The following is an 18177-nucleotide window of genomic DNA, read 5'->3' as shown; positions in this document are numbered from 1 at the left end:
GCTGTGAGAAAGTTGCCAATTTGTTATTCATCCCAGTTTTCTACCTGAGATCTACTTTGCTGTTGGAATGTCTGCTGGATGCTGGTCCAAAGGGAAGAGAATTTTAAACAGAACTTTAGAGAAAACCAGCCTTGTGTTACGGATCAGTCATACCATCCTGGTTCACCCACCACCCCCACTTAAATGAATGGGAAACCTTGAATCTTTAGTTTAAATGTACCCTTGAGTGTCCATAGATATACTCATTCATCTTGACTTTAATATTTTCCCAAAGATTATGTCTGTCTGATTCAGTAATTTTTTCCCCTAAATTGAGGTATAATTCACATTAACAAAATTCACTCCTTTAAAGTGTATAATTCAGTGAGTTTTGGTATATTCACAAGGTTATGCAACCATCACCAGTTTCTAACTCCAGAACATTTTCATCCCCGCCTCCCCAACCCCTGCCCCGTAAAGAATCCCTGTTCCCTTTAGCTATTGTGCTGTTGGGGAGAGGTGGGCATGGGTAGGAAGATGTGGGACTCCCAACACAGGTCAGTCTGTGGAAGTGCCCATGAAGATGGCAGAGGTGGAGGCCAGGTGTGGGACAGGGACCACAGGCAAGGCTCAGGGAGGAGGGAGTGGTTGACTATGCAGCTCCATCTGTGGTGCTGGGACAAAGGTATTGGTGGGGCCATGAGGACTTGTGCTGGATTCTGGTGGATGAAGAAGAATCCAGGGTGAGGAAGGACACAGACACAGGCTGTTCCACAAGGAGCCCTTGTTGCCAGGAGAAGCAGGGAAACAGTGGAGCTGCCAGTGAGGGATATGAGGTGCTGGAATTGGGTGTGTGCAGACGGGAATGGGTACAAAGGATGGTGGCCAATCCTCAAATCATCATGGCATTGGGACAGACTTAGGTGGATGGTGGCAGAGGCAGCTGATAAAGTTAATTTGTAAATCAGGACCCATAAAATGGAAGTTACCCCTGAGGCCTGGCCCACGGCACAGATCTAAAGCTAAGTCAGCCTGCATATCTGGACAACACCTAACCCCAATCATAGTCCTCCAATTCAGCTTTAATGAGCTCACAGTACCCTAGAAAATGGGATCTCCTAGCCAATCCTTCCTTGTTTTTGTGTGGGCTCTTTAACAAGTCTATAAAACTCCCTTGGGAACAGTGTTCCCCTGCTTGTGAGGCCCTGGACTTCCCCAATTCATGGATTGTTTCATTTGAATAAAGCACATCAAACTTGTTACTAAATTATATTGCTTTTGTCATTTGACACCGTACACGGACTCCAAGTTGCTGGGTGTAGGAAGAGGAGGGAGAGCCCACCTACCTGTAGGCCTGGGTTGGGGCATCACCTGTAGCAGCTCTAGGCTGGGGGCCTGTGCAGCTCTGGGAGGGTGTGCAGCCAGAGTCAAGCTAGGCATCCACACTGTGCCCCACACCCAAAAGTCCTGAGACAACTGTTCCAGTTGTTCCCAACATCAGAAGGCTTAGAAATGCCTACAACATCTGCACTCAGAAGACAATTTGCTCTTATTTTAAAGATGAAGCTAACAAACGTTAAGTGGTTCCTCTGTGCCAGTCACAGGTGCAGTTTCTTTCTTTTTTTTTTTTTAAAAACATCTTTATTGGAGTATAGTTGCTTTACAATGGTGTGTTAGTTTCTGCTTTATAACAAAGTGAATCAGCTATACATATATCCCCATATCCCCTCCCTCTTGCGTCTCCTTCCCACCCTCCCTTTCCTACCCCTCTAGGTGGTCACAAAGCGGCTATGCGGCCGCTTGCCACTAGCTATCTATTTTACATTTGGTAGTGTATATATGTCCATGCTACTCTCTCACTTCGTCCCAGCTTACCCTTCCCCCTCCCTGTGTCCTCAAGTCCATTCTCTATGTCTGCGTCTTTATTCCTGTCCAGGTGCAGTTTCTTTACACACATTTTATATCTATATAATCACAGATGTCACATAATGATGTTATGGAGTGAACAAGTGTACGGTTTCGGGGGCTCTGAGGCCATTCTGCCCAGGTGGGACCCTCTGTTATCTCCCTGCAGGCTCACCCACAACCATTACACCCACAGTCAGTGGTCCGTTTCTAGAGTGAGCAGTAGATACGATACCCGTCACCCCTGGACACTCAGTGGGCGTTTCCCCAAATGGGGCCATCTTCCTGCTTTACCAAAACATAACATTCCAACCAGAAAATTTCAGATGTCCCCAGCTCCCCTCTGTGCCCGTCACAGCCCCTGCCCCCACCCCCAATCCCCAGTCTGTCCCTGCTTCAAGTCTTGGCGGTTTGGAGAGTAAGACCTCTTGGGCTGCAGATGGGCCTCAGTCCAGGTCTGACGTCGCCTCATGATGCTACATCGGGAGTGCCACAGAAATGCTGCCGTGCTTTTGGGGTGACCCAAAAGTCACCCTTTTCCCTCTGTAACTGGTATTTTCCAAGGGGACATCATGAGACCAGGCCACTGTCTGGCTCCTCAGCCAGATGTCCACTCACCAGCCTGGGCCTGCTGCTGCCTCACAGCTGAGTCAACCACACGAGGGTTGCCAAAGGGTGACAGTCTGTCTCCATCATTCCTTCCACATTGACGAGAAGATTTCCACCAGAAGAACGAGCTCTTACTTCTCCCTTATTTATTTATGTTTTATCAGTATTGACCCTAACTTATTCAACAGGTACCAGTGTTTCTCCAAGGAGCTAAGACCTGGGCTCGTTGCTCGTGGGGCTTCAGTGCATCCAGGCCCTCTCAGGGGAAAGAGCTTGGTAAGACAGGTTGGTGTGACACACGCACACACCACAGCCCCTTCGGAATCCTTCTGCACATGCATATTAACAAGCAGGAGATCACCCCAACACCTCGGTCCACCCCTCAGAATTCTCTAGCCTTCTTTCTTCTGTGGCTCTAAAATCACTCTATTCCTAGGAAGGAATAAAGTTTACACATATAATCCTTCTATAACTTCCCTGTTTAGAATGGAGAGGGAAAGGTTAGGCAAGCAAAATCAGTCATATGTACAGCCAAGAAACATACACCATGCAATCAATCTGAAGGCAAGTGTACCCTTAAAAGATCAACCCCATTAAGATTACTAGACAGTAAACATCACTTCAGGTGGGGATACAAGTCCAAACAGTAGTTCTGTTTTTAAGATTGTTTTTTTCATTCTAAGCTAATTGGGTAGCAATTGTATGCTTTAAAATGTAGTCTGTTCCCTCCCAGACTGATAATTAAAAAGGCAAGCCAAGTTGGTTTCTTTTAAAATAGTCAGAAATGATAATTAAGCTGAACACACACACACATAAAAACATAATAATCAATGCTAGAAACTCTTTAGAGGTAATTTCACAACTTTCTCTTCGTAAAGTTTTTAATATGTAATTATGCAAGCAAAATAATGAAATGCAAGCAGATAATGAAAGTAATATTCCAGATATTCACTGGCAATTTTATCATTACTAAGGTTAAAACTCTCTCATTATTTCATAAATCTCAATGTCCAAAGCATTGAAACTGATTATAATTTAAAGTAACTATGGTCTAATTTAAATTTTTTCATAGAATCACAGACTTTTTGAGTTTTTAAGGTGTTTAGTTTCTTTTTCAAAAGACAAGTTACACACCCACACTGCCACACACAATTTATCGATCTCTTAACATTTGCAGGCCCTATGCACTTGAAATGCATTAGCTCATTAAATGTTCACAGCAGTCATATGAAACCATTGGTATAATGCCCATTTAAATGAAACTGAGGGGACTTCCCTGGTGGCACAGTGGTTAAGAATCCGCTTGCCAATGCAGGGGACACGGGTTCAAGCCCTGGTCAAGGAAGATCCCACATGCCGCGGCGCAACTAAGCCCGTGCGAAACAACCACCGAGCTTGCGCTCTAGAGCCCGCGAGCCACAACTACTGAGGTCTGCACGCCTAGAGCCTGTGCTCCCCAACAAGAGAAGCCACTATGCAATGAGACGCCCGCGCACCGCAACGGAGAGTAGCCCCTACTCACTGCAACTAGAGAAAGCCTGCGCGCAGCAACGAAGACCCAACGCAGCCAAAAAAAATAAGTAAATAAATAAATTTATTTAAAAAAAATAAATAAATGAAACTGAGGCTTGAAAAATTAAGATACTTGCTCAAGATTGCACAACTAGTAAATTGATTCAAACCTAAGGCAAACGGATTCCAAAACCTGAGCTCATAAACAATTCTACCATTTAACATTTCTAAATTCAAGTATAGTTGTAATACACAGGTCAAGTGTGATTACAATCAACTTGTAGCATAATTCATGCTGGCAACTGATTTTGATGGTAGGAACAGAAACATATTTGTTGGGAAACATAATAGCCCCTACAGGTTTGTTCATATATTCCATGTGGTATAAGACTTAAGTCCCCAACAGTAAAGGGCTCCTGATCTAGTGAAGGCAACTTATTGTGTCTATTTTTTTTTGGGGCGGGGGAGAGGGGTGGCCCACACCATGTGGCTTGTGGGATCTCAGTTCCCCAGCTAGGGACTGAACCCCGGCCACGGCAGTAAAAGCCTGGAATCCTAACCACTAGGCCACCTGGGAACACCCCTGTGCTTATTTTTATTAGAAGTCCACAGTTTTCTCTCCAGAGGAGTCAGGTTGCAGTGTCCAGGCCCTTTCTGGAGGTTCCTAGCTTTTTCACATAGGCCTTCTGTCAGGGTGAGGATGGACTGACTCTCATATAGACTTTCTACTACTTCTTCTCCTATCCATAGTCGCTCTATCAGAGCTTCCACAGAACAAATCAACTTCCTTCAAGGGTTAGGTCTCAGCTTTCTCCGGTCCTCATCAAACAACACACTGTTATCTGCTTCCTGTATGTCACTGCTGCCTTCCTCTGGCCTATTCTTCATCCTTGTAAATTATGTCTTTTAAAACACTCTCTACTGTCATTTCAGAAGGGTTTTAGCAGGGTGCTCAACAAAGGCAGTGTGTTTCAATTGTCCATTTTTGAGGCCTTCCATGTTTATATTTTCAATTTTCCCTCATACTTGATGAATAGTTTGGGTACAGAATTTAAGGTTTAAATAATATTTAAATTACATTTTATATATAGAGCTAATGATATATGTCTAAACTTGTATTCTAGAGTCCTATGTTAAAATGCCTTCAGTTTTTAAAATGGGAAGAAAATATATGAACCATTGTCAACTCATGTCCGTACAAACAGAGAAACCCCCCACCCCACCTCTGGGACAAAATGAAATAGGGCACAAATAATCTATGTAAATAAAATTTTAAATGGTTGAAATTTTGGGGGCTTCCCTGGTGGCTCAGTGGTTAAGACTCCGCCTGCCAATGCAGGGGACACGGGTTTCAGCTCTGGTCTGGGAAGATCCCACATGCCGCGGAGCAACTAAGCCCGTGCGCCACAACTACTCAGCCTGCGCTCTAGAGCCCGCGAGCCACAACTACTGAGCCGGCGTGCCACAACTACTGAAGCCCACTCGCCTAGAGCCCATGCTCCGCAACAAAAGAAGCCACCACAATGAGAAGCCCATGCACCGCAACGAAGAGTAGCTCCTGTTCGCCACAACTAGAGAAAGCCTGTGTGCAGCAATGAAGACCCAACGCAGCCATAAATAAATAAATAAATAAATAAATAAATGGTTGAAATTTTGTATTACATCAAATCCTGATGATTTAAGGAAAAATAAAATAAAATGAATATTAGGCAAGAGAATTAAAACGTGAGAGGGAAAACAAACCTTGGTAAAATAGTCCAAAGGACGATAATAATTTATTCTATTTGCACAATACTTTTAACTTTGCCAGGTCTTTATACATTTAATCACAGGATAACTTTATGAGTCAGGGATATAAAATTATGCCCATTTTAAAAATAAGAAAAAAAAAAGGCTCAGAGACTTGCAAGGCTGCTCCAATGACCCCAAGCCCAAAGTAAAGAAGCCAAGCTGAGCTGGCCTCCTGACCCCAATGCCTTTCTCGAAGCAAATTTCAGGTGACCCACAGTCTGGCTCAGTGCTGATCAAAGTGAGGGAGGTCAGAGTGAATTCACCCTAAAACCAATAAGGCTTATGCTTCAGGGACCAACACCCACCCCCTCATACATGGGTTGCTTTCAAGCCCCTCTACTGAATTTTTATTTTAAAAACAAACTTTTTAAAAACAGTTTTAGACTGACAGAAAAATCGGGAGGATAGTAGAGAATTCCTATATGATTAACATCTAATATTGGTGTGGTATATTTGTTACAATTAATGAACCAATCTTGGGACATCACTTTTATAACTAAAGTCTATACTTTATTCAGCTATCTTAGTTTTTGTTTAATGTCCTTTTTCTGTTTCAGGATTCCCACCCAGGATCCCACATGACATTTGTGAGAGAGATAGGAAAATTCACCTAGATCCTTACTCTATACACCTCCTTATGTCTTGCCATGGGTGTAAGTATTTTGCTTATTATTATTATTATTTTTAATAAGGGGCTCCCATTTTTCCCTTAAAGGCTCAAGAGAAAATGCATAGTTGTTTTTTGGGTCTTAGAATAACACACGTCTTGTCATCTGGCCACAAATGATATAAGCATCCCCTTCAGGACTGGGCAGTAGGAAGGGGCCAGCTGATCCTGGGCTTGACTTGAGATTCAAAACAGGTAACAGGAGAGTAGCAAACACGGAAAATGCTTTCATTTATGCATTTCTCTATAGACCATCCATGAATTGGCAAAACGCATCTTGTAACAATTCAAATTTTCAGCATGGAGTATCTCTTAAATTGATTGAGGGCAGAAGGATTTTCTTTGCTGCCTTGTCCTGAAACTGCTTTATTCTCCTAGAGGACCTCTTTATTATTTTTTTTAATGTTTGTTTATTTATTTATTTATTTATTTTGGCTGCTCCAGGTCTTAGTTGCAGCATGTGAACTCTTAGTTGTGGCATGCACGTGGGATCTAGTTTCCTGACCAGGGATCAAACCCGGGCCCCCTGCATTGGGAGCGTGAAGTCTTACCCATTGGACCACCAGGGAAGTCCCTAGAGGGCCTCTTAAGTAAAAGTATTTCAAGATCATCCTCTCATACCTGATGAGGCCTACACACATGATGAACTTGGATTGACTAATTCATTCACTCAAAATGATTTGCAGAGTGTCTACTGTGTGAAGCTATTGTGGACTGTCAGACCTGTTTTTCTTTGCCTGGCAAGCTTTCTTATTACCCCTCCTCTGGTAAAAGACCTGTCCCTGTTCACAGGATTGGCTCAGGTCATCACAGACTGTCAGCTCCTCACAAACAGCATATGATGTGTCCTGGGCCAACTGACAGGTAGATGCTGGGAGGACAAAATCTTTTCCTACAGGGGTTGCTCAGCAGACAGCCTCTTCCAGGCTGTATGAGGCCCGTGTGTTGTCCTGACAGAGAACCAGCAGAGAACCATGCAGAGATGAGGGCCTCTCAACGGCAGGGAAAATCCTCTTATCTTGGTGAGATCCCCAAGCGCAGGCAAACTTTCTTTGATTGTCTGAACTACTCCAGCCCTCTACAACTACTGGAGTGACTAACTTTCCTTTTTTTTTAAAAAAATTATTTATTTATTTATTTATTTGTGGCTGTGTTGGGTCTTTGCTGCTGCGCGCGGGCTTTCTCTAGTTGTGGTGAGTGGGGGCTACTCTTTGCTGTGGTGCGTGGGCTTCTCACTGTGGTGTCTTCTCTTGTTGCGGAGCACAGGCTCTAGGTGCGTGGGCTTCAGTAGCTGTGGCACGCCAGTCCAGTAGTTGTGGCTCACGGGCTCCAGAGCACAGGCTCAGTAGTTGTGGTGCATGGGCTTAGTTGCTCCGCAGCGTGTGGGATCTTTCCGGACCAGGGCTCCAACCTGTGTCCCCTGCATTGGCAGGCGGATTCTTAACCACTGCACCACCAGGGAAGTCCCTAAATTTCCTTTTTTGCTAAGCCAATGTGAGTTAAGATTCTGTCCCATCCTCTGTCACTTGCATTGAAAGAGCTCTAATAAAAACCACGGGCACTTTGTTATATGCTGGATATGTCCTGGTGAACAAAATAACACTGAGCATCAGGAAAGTACAAATAAAAACCACAATGGAATACCACAACATAAACACCTGAATGGCTACAAACAACTGACAAAACCAGTGTTGAAACTGAATTGAGCAACTGGAACCCTCACACCCTGCTGGTGAGAGTATAAATGGGCACAGTTACTTTGAAAAACTGTTTGGCAACACCTCAAAGCTGAACATACATCTGCCCCAAGATTCAGCAACTCTACCCAACATAAACATGTACATGTGTCACCAAAAGACATGCACACAGCAGCACTATTTACAATTGCCAGGACCTGGAAGGGCCCAGGAACAGAATACTGGGTGAATGCTTTGTGGCTTATCCACAGGACGGAAGGCTATATGGCAACGAGGTGAATGATCACCAGTTATACTCCACATGGACGGACCTCATATGGACACCGTTTGCAGTGACAGGTGCCAACCCTGTCCTGTAGAGTCCTGTGGCAGGTGGGTGGGCCCTGGCCCTGGCACTGTGGAAGAAATGACAGAAGGGCGCACAGGGGCTCTGGGGGCTGCTCTTGCTCTGCTTCCTCTTCTGGCCGGTGGTTCTATGATTTTGTCAGAAATTATCCAACTGTATATTTATGATATGTGCCCTTTTCTGTGTCTATATATTTCAACAAAAAGTTAAAATACAAAAGACAGCATCCCTGAGCCCATGAAGCATACGATCTAGTGGAGAAGACAAACATTAAACAAGTAAATACACGAATGCCTCCCCTCTACCACTGCCATCCAGCGTGGAGAATGCTTTGTTCTTTTCTTCATCTGGAAGCTCTGTAGCCATCAAGAGTACTTTGCTGTCTCTTTTGCGTCTTTTCCAACTCTTGTCATGTCTGTCCTGAAGAGCAGTGACCATAAATGCATGAAATATTGTGTACAGATGTTCCAGGATTTGGGACAAAGAACATAAAATCTATTTTCTTTTACCTGATCTTCCTAAATTAAGACTAGCAATCTGCAAGCCTTTCTTGATGTAGAGGTATCTGAAATACTGTTTTGGGAAGCAGTCAATATGTCTTTTCTTGGGTCACGATTAATAGCCAAGGGCACATCTTTTTGTTTTTTTTGGTTGCTGCGCAGCATGTGGGACCTTAGTTCCCTGACCAGGGATTGAGCCCGGGCTCCCTGCACTGGAAGCTCGGAGTCTTAACCACTGGACCACCAGGGAAGTCCCCAAGGGCACATCTTTTGATAAGTATTTTCTGGATTTTTTTTTTTTCTTGAAGGTCTTATCTTATGCACAATAAATTTTTATTACTTTTATGTGTGCTCTGGATAATGTTTTCAGTGCATTCCCACCCTCTGGGTATTTCAATGTGTGGAAATGCTTAAAGTTGTCTGAAAATATGGAGATCTTACTGTTGACTCCCTCTTGGCTCATTTACATAGAAGTGCAATTGTTTAACACTTCTCTATTCTGAAAATATGGTCACATGATTTTGTTCAACTGGAATTAGTTGAATCACATTTGAAATAAAAAAGGGCCAAAAGATGCAGCTTAGAAATTTTTGTTCCATGAAAATTTTACTTGTAAAGACATTTGTTTGAATGTTTATAAGCTTTCTACTTATCTTTCCTAATCTCTTTCTATTAAAGTTCAGCTAACTTGTACATTTAAATAATATTTGAAGAAACATACTAATTTCCAGAGGCTGAGGCTGACCAAAGAAATGGAAAAGGCCTCCACAAACTTTAGCTTTATTTGGGAATAGAGAGACATCGTGTTGAAGGGCTGGAGGGGAACTCGGGCCCCAGGACCCCAGAGGCTTGCACAACTGTCCAATGTGGATTATGCGCCCAGCAATAAGAGAAAATGGAAACAGAGGATGTGGGCCAATAAAGTCAAGCTTTTTTTTTTTTTAAAGATAAAATAGCCAAAGAACAGATTCTAATTTCCTAAAGGTCATACTTTAGCCTCAGACAAACACATATTCCATGCTGTTTTAAATATCAAAAGCTGTAAGCAGAGCATTTAAACATTTGTAACAGAAAGAGGGTTCTTTACTTACAAGTGCCATAAGCACTGAATACTAACCAGATGTAGTTTACTGCCTCTTATAAAGAAGAAAACATACAGAGAAGAAACCAAAGTTTGAGCTTGAAAAAAATCTTAAAACAAGTGGTTAACAATTTGTTATACTAACAGAACTAGAGGAGTTGAAAGCCCTTTGCTGAAGCATGCCTCCACTGACACACTATTAGTGAACTTGCTTAAGCAGGGCCCTCTTGTTTCTTCCAAGAGCACTTGCAAATATATAGGCTTTTCTGCCCACACCTTTGTATGTGAAAGTGATGATGTTCTGGTAGGATGCTCCTAAATGACTGGCCTGAAGACCCTGACTTATGCAAACATGGTTATAAGGTCTGAAAGCATTTAATTAATTACAAGAGAAAGGTGATTACCTCAAACATGTTTTTCCGAAGTAACCAATCTTCAAGTTCTTGAGGCAAGAAATATAGTCAGCCTTTTCTTTTGGGGGGTGGGGTGGGCAGTGATGGTGATACTGTGCAGTTCGTGTTTATCAGAAAAATACACTATTTTAAACATGTTAAAAACACTGTAATCAAAGATTGGATAAAGACTAATAGAGTCAGGAAATGCAAACATATGGTTATTTTCAATTTAAATTACAACTAGACTTTGTAAGATAAGGTAGTTTAGAAATGCATTCAACAACAATTTGAACTATCATAAATAGCTTGAAGTAAAATAGTTCAGGGTGAAAAATAGATCTGCAGGATGCTTAGTTTGAAATCTACCTTAAAACCATACAGAACCACTTCAGATCCACTAGAGTATCTATTATAAAAAAGACAGACAGTAGCAAGTGTTGGTGAGAATGGGGAAAGTGGAAACCTCAGACATTGTTGGTGAGATGTAAAACGGCACAGCCACTTTGTAAAACAGTTTGACAGTTCCCTTTTTCCTCTTTTTTAAATGTCCTTTATAAATTCTGAGATGATACATTCACATACAAAGTAAAGTTATAATTGTTCCTTTAAACCTAGTCCCTCTTTTCACACAGAATCCTGTCATTCAAATCTTTCTGCACTGGACAAACAACTGAGGATATCTGACAAGGTAACATTCTTCTCTTTAAATATAGCATCTATTTCATTCTCTTTGTCTGGAACTCTCATTAGATTACGCTGAACCACCTAATTCCACGCTTCTTAACTGAACTCATTTATTTTCCATCTAACTACCTTTCTGTTCTTTGGGTGATTTCTTCAAATAAATCTTCTAATGTTCTCTTTAGTAATATTTAACGTGTTGTTTGACTTATCCACTGGTTTCTGCATTTTTAAAATTCTAATCACATTTAAAAAATTTAGAGTCAATTTGTTTCTTTTTCCAATAGGCTTTTGTAAAAAAACTGTCCTATATTTTAAATTAGATCTATTTGTTTAGTTATTACTTTGATATCTTAAACCTTGTACTTTGTAGTTTTTGTCCAGATTGTTCTATAATTCTCACTTAACAGAAGTTTGTTTTATGCAATTAATGTATAATTTTTAAAAAAATATTTTTTTAATTTATTTATTTATTTTTGGGCTGCGTTGTGTCTTAGCTGCGGCACGCAGGATCTTTTGTTGCGGCGCCCAGGCTCTTCAATGCGGCGCATGGGCTTCTCTCTAGTCATGGCACACAGGCTCTGTAGTTGCGGCGCATGGGCTCTTTAACTGTGGTGCACGGGCTCCAGAGCGCATGGGCTCAGCAGTTGTGGTGCACGGGCTTAGCTGCCCCGCGGCATGTGGGATCTTAGTTCCCGGACCAGGTATCGAACCCTCATCCCCTGCATTGGAAGGTGGATTCTTAACCACTGGACCACCAGGGAAGTCCCAATTAATGTACAGTTTTTTAATGTGCACTTGCTTCATCTGGGGTCATTTTTGTCTGTGAGTTATGTATGTGTGAGAATTTCCCTCCAGGTAAGTTTCAGGGTGGCTTTTCTCAGAGCCTGGAGGAGTCCCTGTATCTACAATTTATATTCCTTTCCAGACTTGGGCTTCTACCTAGCCCACACGTAGGCAAGGTAAACTGAGACCCTGTATATATATCTATGTCAGGGATCTGAAGAGGTGAGTTTCTCCACCTGCCAAGTTCCCTGCAGCTTCTTTGGGGTGGCTGGCAGTTTTTCCTCTTCCTCTTTCAACTGACGGAAGTGTTTGAGGCCCCAAGCTCTGGGAGGAGGATCCACCCTAGCATCTGATGCAGCCCAGGCTGTCCTCCATCTCTGACCCAGGGCCCAGATCTGCTCTGAGATGCTGTGGGCTGGCCAACACCAGCTCCTGCTCTCGCTTTGATTTTTCTCCTTATTTCTGGCTCTCAGGACATTTTTACTTCTTTCTTTTGAGCTTGACTATGTACTTAAAACATGTTGTACTTAATCCAGAATTTCTGTAAGATTAAAATGGCAGGGGAGGGTACATATGGTCATCTCGGCCTGCCATATTTCTTTTTTTTTTTTTTTGGCCGTGCCACGAGGCATGAGGGATCTTAGTTCCCCGACCAGGGATCAAACCTGTGCCCCCTGCAATGGGAGTGTGGAGTCTTAACCACTGGACCACCAGGGAAGTCCCTGCCGTATTTCTTTAAGTCTCCTCTTGCTTTCTTTTTGGTGAGAAATATCACATTTTCATTTCTCTTTAATTATACAAGTAATTAACAAATGCAGTCTCACTATAAAAATTAAATGGTCAAAGCTAAGTTAAACTCTTCTTTGATATAAGCCCAATTCTAGTCTCCACCCCTCTCTCCCTGGATGAGTATCTTGCAGATCTCTTCTCATATTACAGATCTCTATGGACCCACAGCAAATAGGAAAGTTACACCTCAATTAAAAATACCTCAATAGAGGGCTTCCCTGGTGGCGCAGTGGTTGAGAATCTGCCTGCTAATGCAGGGGACATGGGTTCGCGCCCTGGTCTGGGAAGATCCCACATGCCACGGAGCAACTAGGCCCGTGAGCCACAACTACTGAGCCTGCGCGTCTGGAGCCTGTGCTCCGCAACAAAAGAGGCCACAATAGTGAGAGGCCCGCGCACCGCGATGAAGAGTAGCCCCCGCTTGCCGCAACTACAAGAAGCCCTAGCACAGAAACGAAGACCCAACATAGTAATCAATCAATCAATAAATAAATCTTTAAAAAAAAAAAAAAAACCTCAATAGAGAAAATTTAATAAATACAATCATACTACACCATATTGTTTTCACATTTCTTTTCTTCACTCAACAATGTGTACTGAAGAGCTTTTCCTGTGAAGATAGAGTTGCTGTGTTCTTTTTAATGACTGTGTAGTATTCCACTGTGAATAATTTTCAAGGGTGTGTCAGCCTATGAGGGAAAAGTTCCTCAAAGGAAAGGGGTGCTTTCAGAAGAAGGAAGGGAAGGTGTTGGGCACCAGACAACTGATGTCCACCCTCTACTACCATGTTCTACCAGGCACTCATTGCTACATACTCTAAGTATGGTGTTGAGACCATTCCACAGAACATGATGGACACCCCCCACCAAACTTGGGGTCGGATGTCGACATTGATGGTTCCACACATTGCAAGAGGGTGTGAAGAGATTTATTACTCACATAATGAGGATTCTGGGAGGGAAGGGCAGCTAGTGTCCAGCTGTGGATGACAGTCATGAAATGAGCCAAGTTGATACTGGGGGCGGGGGGCAGTGGAGTAGTGAGGAAGAGTCCCTGAGAAAATATGAGGAAGCAGGATTAATTACAATGGTTTGATTCAGTCTTTGATTCCTATCTGACATGGAGCATAATGCTTGCATAGGGTTTGTGATGGTTCAAGAAACTGAACTAAGATGGATGGACTTGGAGGGCATTACACTAAGTGAAAGAAGTCAGACAGAGAAAGACAAATACTATATGATATTACTTATATGTGGAATCTAAAAAATAAAACAAACTAGTGAATATAACAAAAAAGAAGCAGACTCACAGATACAGAGAACAAATGAGCGGTTACCAGTGGGGGCATGGGGAGAAGGGTAATATAGGGGTGGTGGAGTGGGCGGTACAAATTTTGGGTGTAAGATAGGCTCAAGGATGTATTGTATAATACAGGGAATATAGCCAATATTTTGTAATAACTGTAAATGGAAAGTAACCTTTAAAAATTGTATTAAATAAATAAATAAACTGAACTAAGGAGAGTCATCGAATTGTAGACAGAAAACATGGTCACTGCTAAGTGCTTGATTATTGCTATTTCTCCCTTCCAAAGACATAAATAAGCCATTTTCAGCATGAAAGCAGTTAAAATTTACTTTCACTGTTCTGAATTACAGATATCAAATGGCATACCAACATAAATAGATGATGGCATGGCTCCTCCTGCAATCGTGCTGGTGATTTCATAGTGAAAATATTGTTTGTTTCACTAAAGCCTGCTTGAAATTCGTCAGTTTAAAAGCAAAACAACTCTTAACCAGAGAGGAATTTGCTTTTTGTGTGTTATAACAAATGGTTTTTAACCACCTCTAAAAAAGAAAAAAAAAACCTCTCAGTAATTTAAGTATATATTCAGAAAAAATTAAATAAAGCAACCACAGTCCTTGAACATTGTATATAATAATTAAAGGACAATTCTCATGAGAAAGAGCTAAAAATTATATAAAATCTCAATAATTGGGACTTCCCTGGTAGCCTACCAATGCAGGGGACACGGGTTTGATACCTGGTCCGGGAAGATCCCACATGCTGCAGAGCAACTAAGCCCGTGCAACGCAACTACTGAGCCTGCGCTCTAGGGCCCGCGTGACACAACTACTGAGTCCGCGTGCTGCAACTACTGAAGCCTGCACACCTAGAGCCCATGCTCAGCAACAAGAGAAGCCACTGCAATAAGCCCACGCACCTCAATGAAGAGTAGCCCCTGCTCGCCACAACTAGAGAAAGCCTGCACGCAGCAACAAAGTCCCAACGCAGCCAAAAATAAATTAAAAAAAAAATCTCAATAATCACTTATAAGTATTGTTGTAAATGAAACAAACTAAAAAGAAATAATCAGTAAATATTTACTGACAGATTAATAGGCACAAAGCTTGCCTTAGGCTATACAATAGAGCACTCCAACAGTACAAAGATGTTCTCTTCAGGAAGTAAAGATAAATACATGCTGATTGAAGAAAGTTATATTAAATTTTAATAACTTTTCTCTTTCTTACAAAAGCTTTACCTGGGATAGTCTATGTGAAAATACTTTTGTTAAATATGTTTAACTCTGTACTATATTATATCACCAACACCCAGCCAAGCTTTTATGACCTGCACTTGCCCTAGAGTTCATAGTTGATAGGACCAGGGGTGAACACATGACCCAAGCTGGCTAAATCAGGTTTTCTGGAAAAATCTGAAATTGAGGGCCATACCACCAATCTGGGAAGTTGCTTGAACTGAAGGTAAATAGGCTTGGGTTCTTTGAAATGGGCCATTGGCCACATGCCTGTCAACACAGTGGGAGCTGTCCTGCAGAAGGCAAGACCTACTGAGAGGAGAATGAAGTGAACATACAGAAAATGGTAGAGATGATTTAACTCAGAAAAAGAAAGCAAGATGAGAGTCCGTGAGGACTGCCTGGACCATGAGGGTGACCTCATTCCTGGTCCCAGGCCCTTGGGAACCCCTAATGCCCTTCAATAAGAGGGTATTCTCAGTGTCCTTTCAATACACCCATGTTGTACTTAGGCTTATCTGAAGTTTCTATTACTTGCAATCAAAATGTATTTACAAACAAAATGGTCATTTCAATTCCATTAGTGACAATAAAGAGTATGGGATGGATAAGGGAGATATTTTTGCAGAAAGACTATCTAGGTCATCATGAGTGAACATAGATATTAAAAGAGAGGCAGAATCAAGCTCTGAATTATTTGTTCTTTGCCTTTGGTCAATCTCCTCAGTCCTGAAACAGTTCTTTTTAAACAATTTTTCCAGCTTTACACTTATTTTCCTATGGAAACAATTCAGTGACCTCTTCATTCTGCCATAGTTGGAAGTTCCACCACAACTGACTTTTTAAATTTTATTAAAAATTTTTTAATCTCTTTGCCTCTTTTTGATTAGCTTTTAAAAATTTTGCTTTTTCCCATATATTAGCTGGGATGTCACATGCTCTATTTCTGTATGTCAAATGGTTACCTTAGATATTTTATCATGCATACTCATCAAAGTCCAAATTAATCCATGTCTCAATCCTCCTCATGAACAAAGGACTTTACAGCGTTTTAATTTCAGTCACACTTGTACTTTTGAATTCTAGCTTAAAAAAAAAAGACTTCACTTGACATTATTATGACTTTATTATATGGTCACTGTTTGCTGTATTTACCATATTCTTTGCTCCTATTGCTTCTTACATCTCAAACTTTCTTAGATCATTTTCCCTCTGCCTGAAGAATATCCTTTAATTCTAACATGAACATCTGTTAGAGGTAAATTCTCTCAGTTTCTACTTGTATGACTTTCACTTTTATTTTTTCCAAGTTTTATCGAGATATAATTGACATATAAGACTTTATTAGCTTAAGGTGTACCATGATTTGATATATGTATATATTGCAAACTGATCACTGCTGTGCCATTTTAATGCATGTTTCTGTATATACATGTGCACACGTTTCTTTCGAATATATACTTAGGAGTATGTGTATCTTCAACTTTTATAGATAATATCAAAGTGTTGGTACCAATTTACCATCAAACAGCAGTATATGAGAATAGCTATTGTTCCATATTCTAACAATTGGTACTATCAGTCTTTTTACTATTAATCATTTTGGTGGGTGTGCAATGGTATCTGATGGTGATTTAAAATAGATTTTCCCTCATTTGACTAGTGGAGTTGAACATTTACATGCATTTATTGGCCATTTGAATTTTGGGATCAGTCTGTTCAAATTGCTTGCCCATTTTTCCCTATCAGTTTTTGGAGTTCTTTACAAATACTGCCTGGGATATACCAAATTCTCAATAAAACACACTTGCCATATAAACTACTTATGATTGCTTTTGCCATTTAATGTACCAAGATATATCCCATAGCAGTAAACACAAATCTACTTTGTTATTTTTAAGGCAATAAGGCAAGCCACTGTATAGATATACAATATATTGTAACTTAACCAATTGTCTATTGATAATCTTTTAGGTTCTTTGTAATTTTTCACTATTTTATATACTACAATGAATATCCTTCTAAAATACTTTTGTACATTTGTAGAAGCAGAATGGCTTAATGTTGAGTAAAGGCTGATAAAATGACCTATATAAAAAAAAATCTATCAATTTATATTTCTACCAACAATGTGTAAAAGTGCTTATTTTGGAAAGAGTTTGAAAATTCTCTTCTCTTAGTTCCTGTAATTCTTGTAAACCTTGCCCAAAGGCCTGGATAAAGCCTTTATTATATATAAATGGATATATAAATAAATATATATACATATATATATAATATATGTATTCTTTTTCATATTCTTTTCCATTATGGTTTATTACAGGATGTTGAATATAGTTCCCTGTGCTATACAGTAGGATCTTGTTGTTTATCTATTTTATATATACTAGTTAGTATCTGCTAATCCCAAACTTCCAACTTATCCCTCCCCTTTCCCTCTTGGTAACCATAATTTTGTTTTCTATGTCTGTGAGTCTGTTTCTGTTTTGTAAATAAGTTCATCTGAATCATATTACTCAGCCATAAAAAAAAACGAAATTGAGTTATTTGTAGTGAGGTGGATGGACCTAGAGTCTGTCATACAGAGTGAAGTAAGTCAGAAAGAAAAACAAATACCGTATGTTAACACATATACATGGAATCTAAAAAAAAAAAAAAAAAAAGGTTCTGAAGAACCTAGGGGCAGGAGAGGAATAAAGACGCAGATGTAGAGAATGGACTTGAGGACACGGGGAGGGGGAAGGGTAAGCTGGGACAAAGTGAGAGAGTGGCATGGACATATATACACTACCAAATGTAAAATAGATAGCTAGTGGGAAGCAGCCACATAGCACAGGGAGATCAGCTCGGTGCTTTGTGACCACCTAGAGGGGTAGGATAGGGAGGATGGGAGG

At 41.0% G+C, this 18177-nt stretch overlaps 1 protein-coding gene across 4 annotated transcripts in view; it reads right to left on the bottom strand.

The window, feature by feature from the left end:
• CENPP (centromere protein P) overlaps window positions 1-18177 on the bottom strand; it is a 224912-nt gene that overhangs the window by 10734 nt on the left and 196001 nt on the right. For 3 of the 4 annotated variants that reach the window (XR_009503622.1, XM_059924405.1, XM_059924404.1), the window contains exon 6: window positions 13678-13791. The exons of the other annotated variant lie outside the window; for it this stretch is intronic. Coding sequence is in view for 2 of the 3 variants with exons in the window: in XM_059924405.1 (XP_059780388.1) it covers window positions 13678-13791 (114 nt within the window). In the remaining variant the exon portion in view is untranslated. The remainder of the gene's footprint in view (window positions 1-13677; window positions 13792-18177) is intronic. 4 annotated transcript variants of the gene reach the window in all.

Source organism: Balaenoptera ricei, chromosome 6 (genome assembly GCF_028023285.1).
Source record: "Balaenoptera ricei isolate mBalRic1 chromosome 6, mBalRic1.hap2, whole genome shotgun sequence".
Taxonomy (NCBI): Eukaryota; Metazoa; Chordata; class Mammalia; order Artiodactyla; family Balaenopteridae; genus Balaenoptera; species Balaenoptera ricei.
The sequence above is the reverse complement of the archived record's forward strand: the minus strand, read 5'-3'. Positions and strand labels throughout refer to the sequence as shown.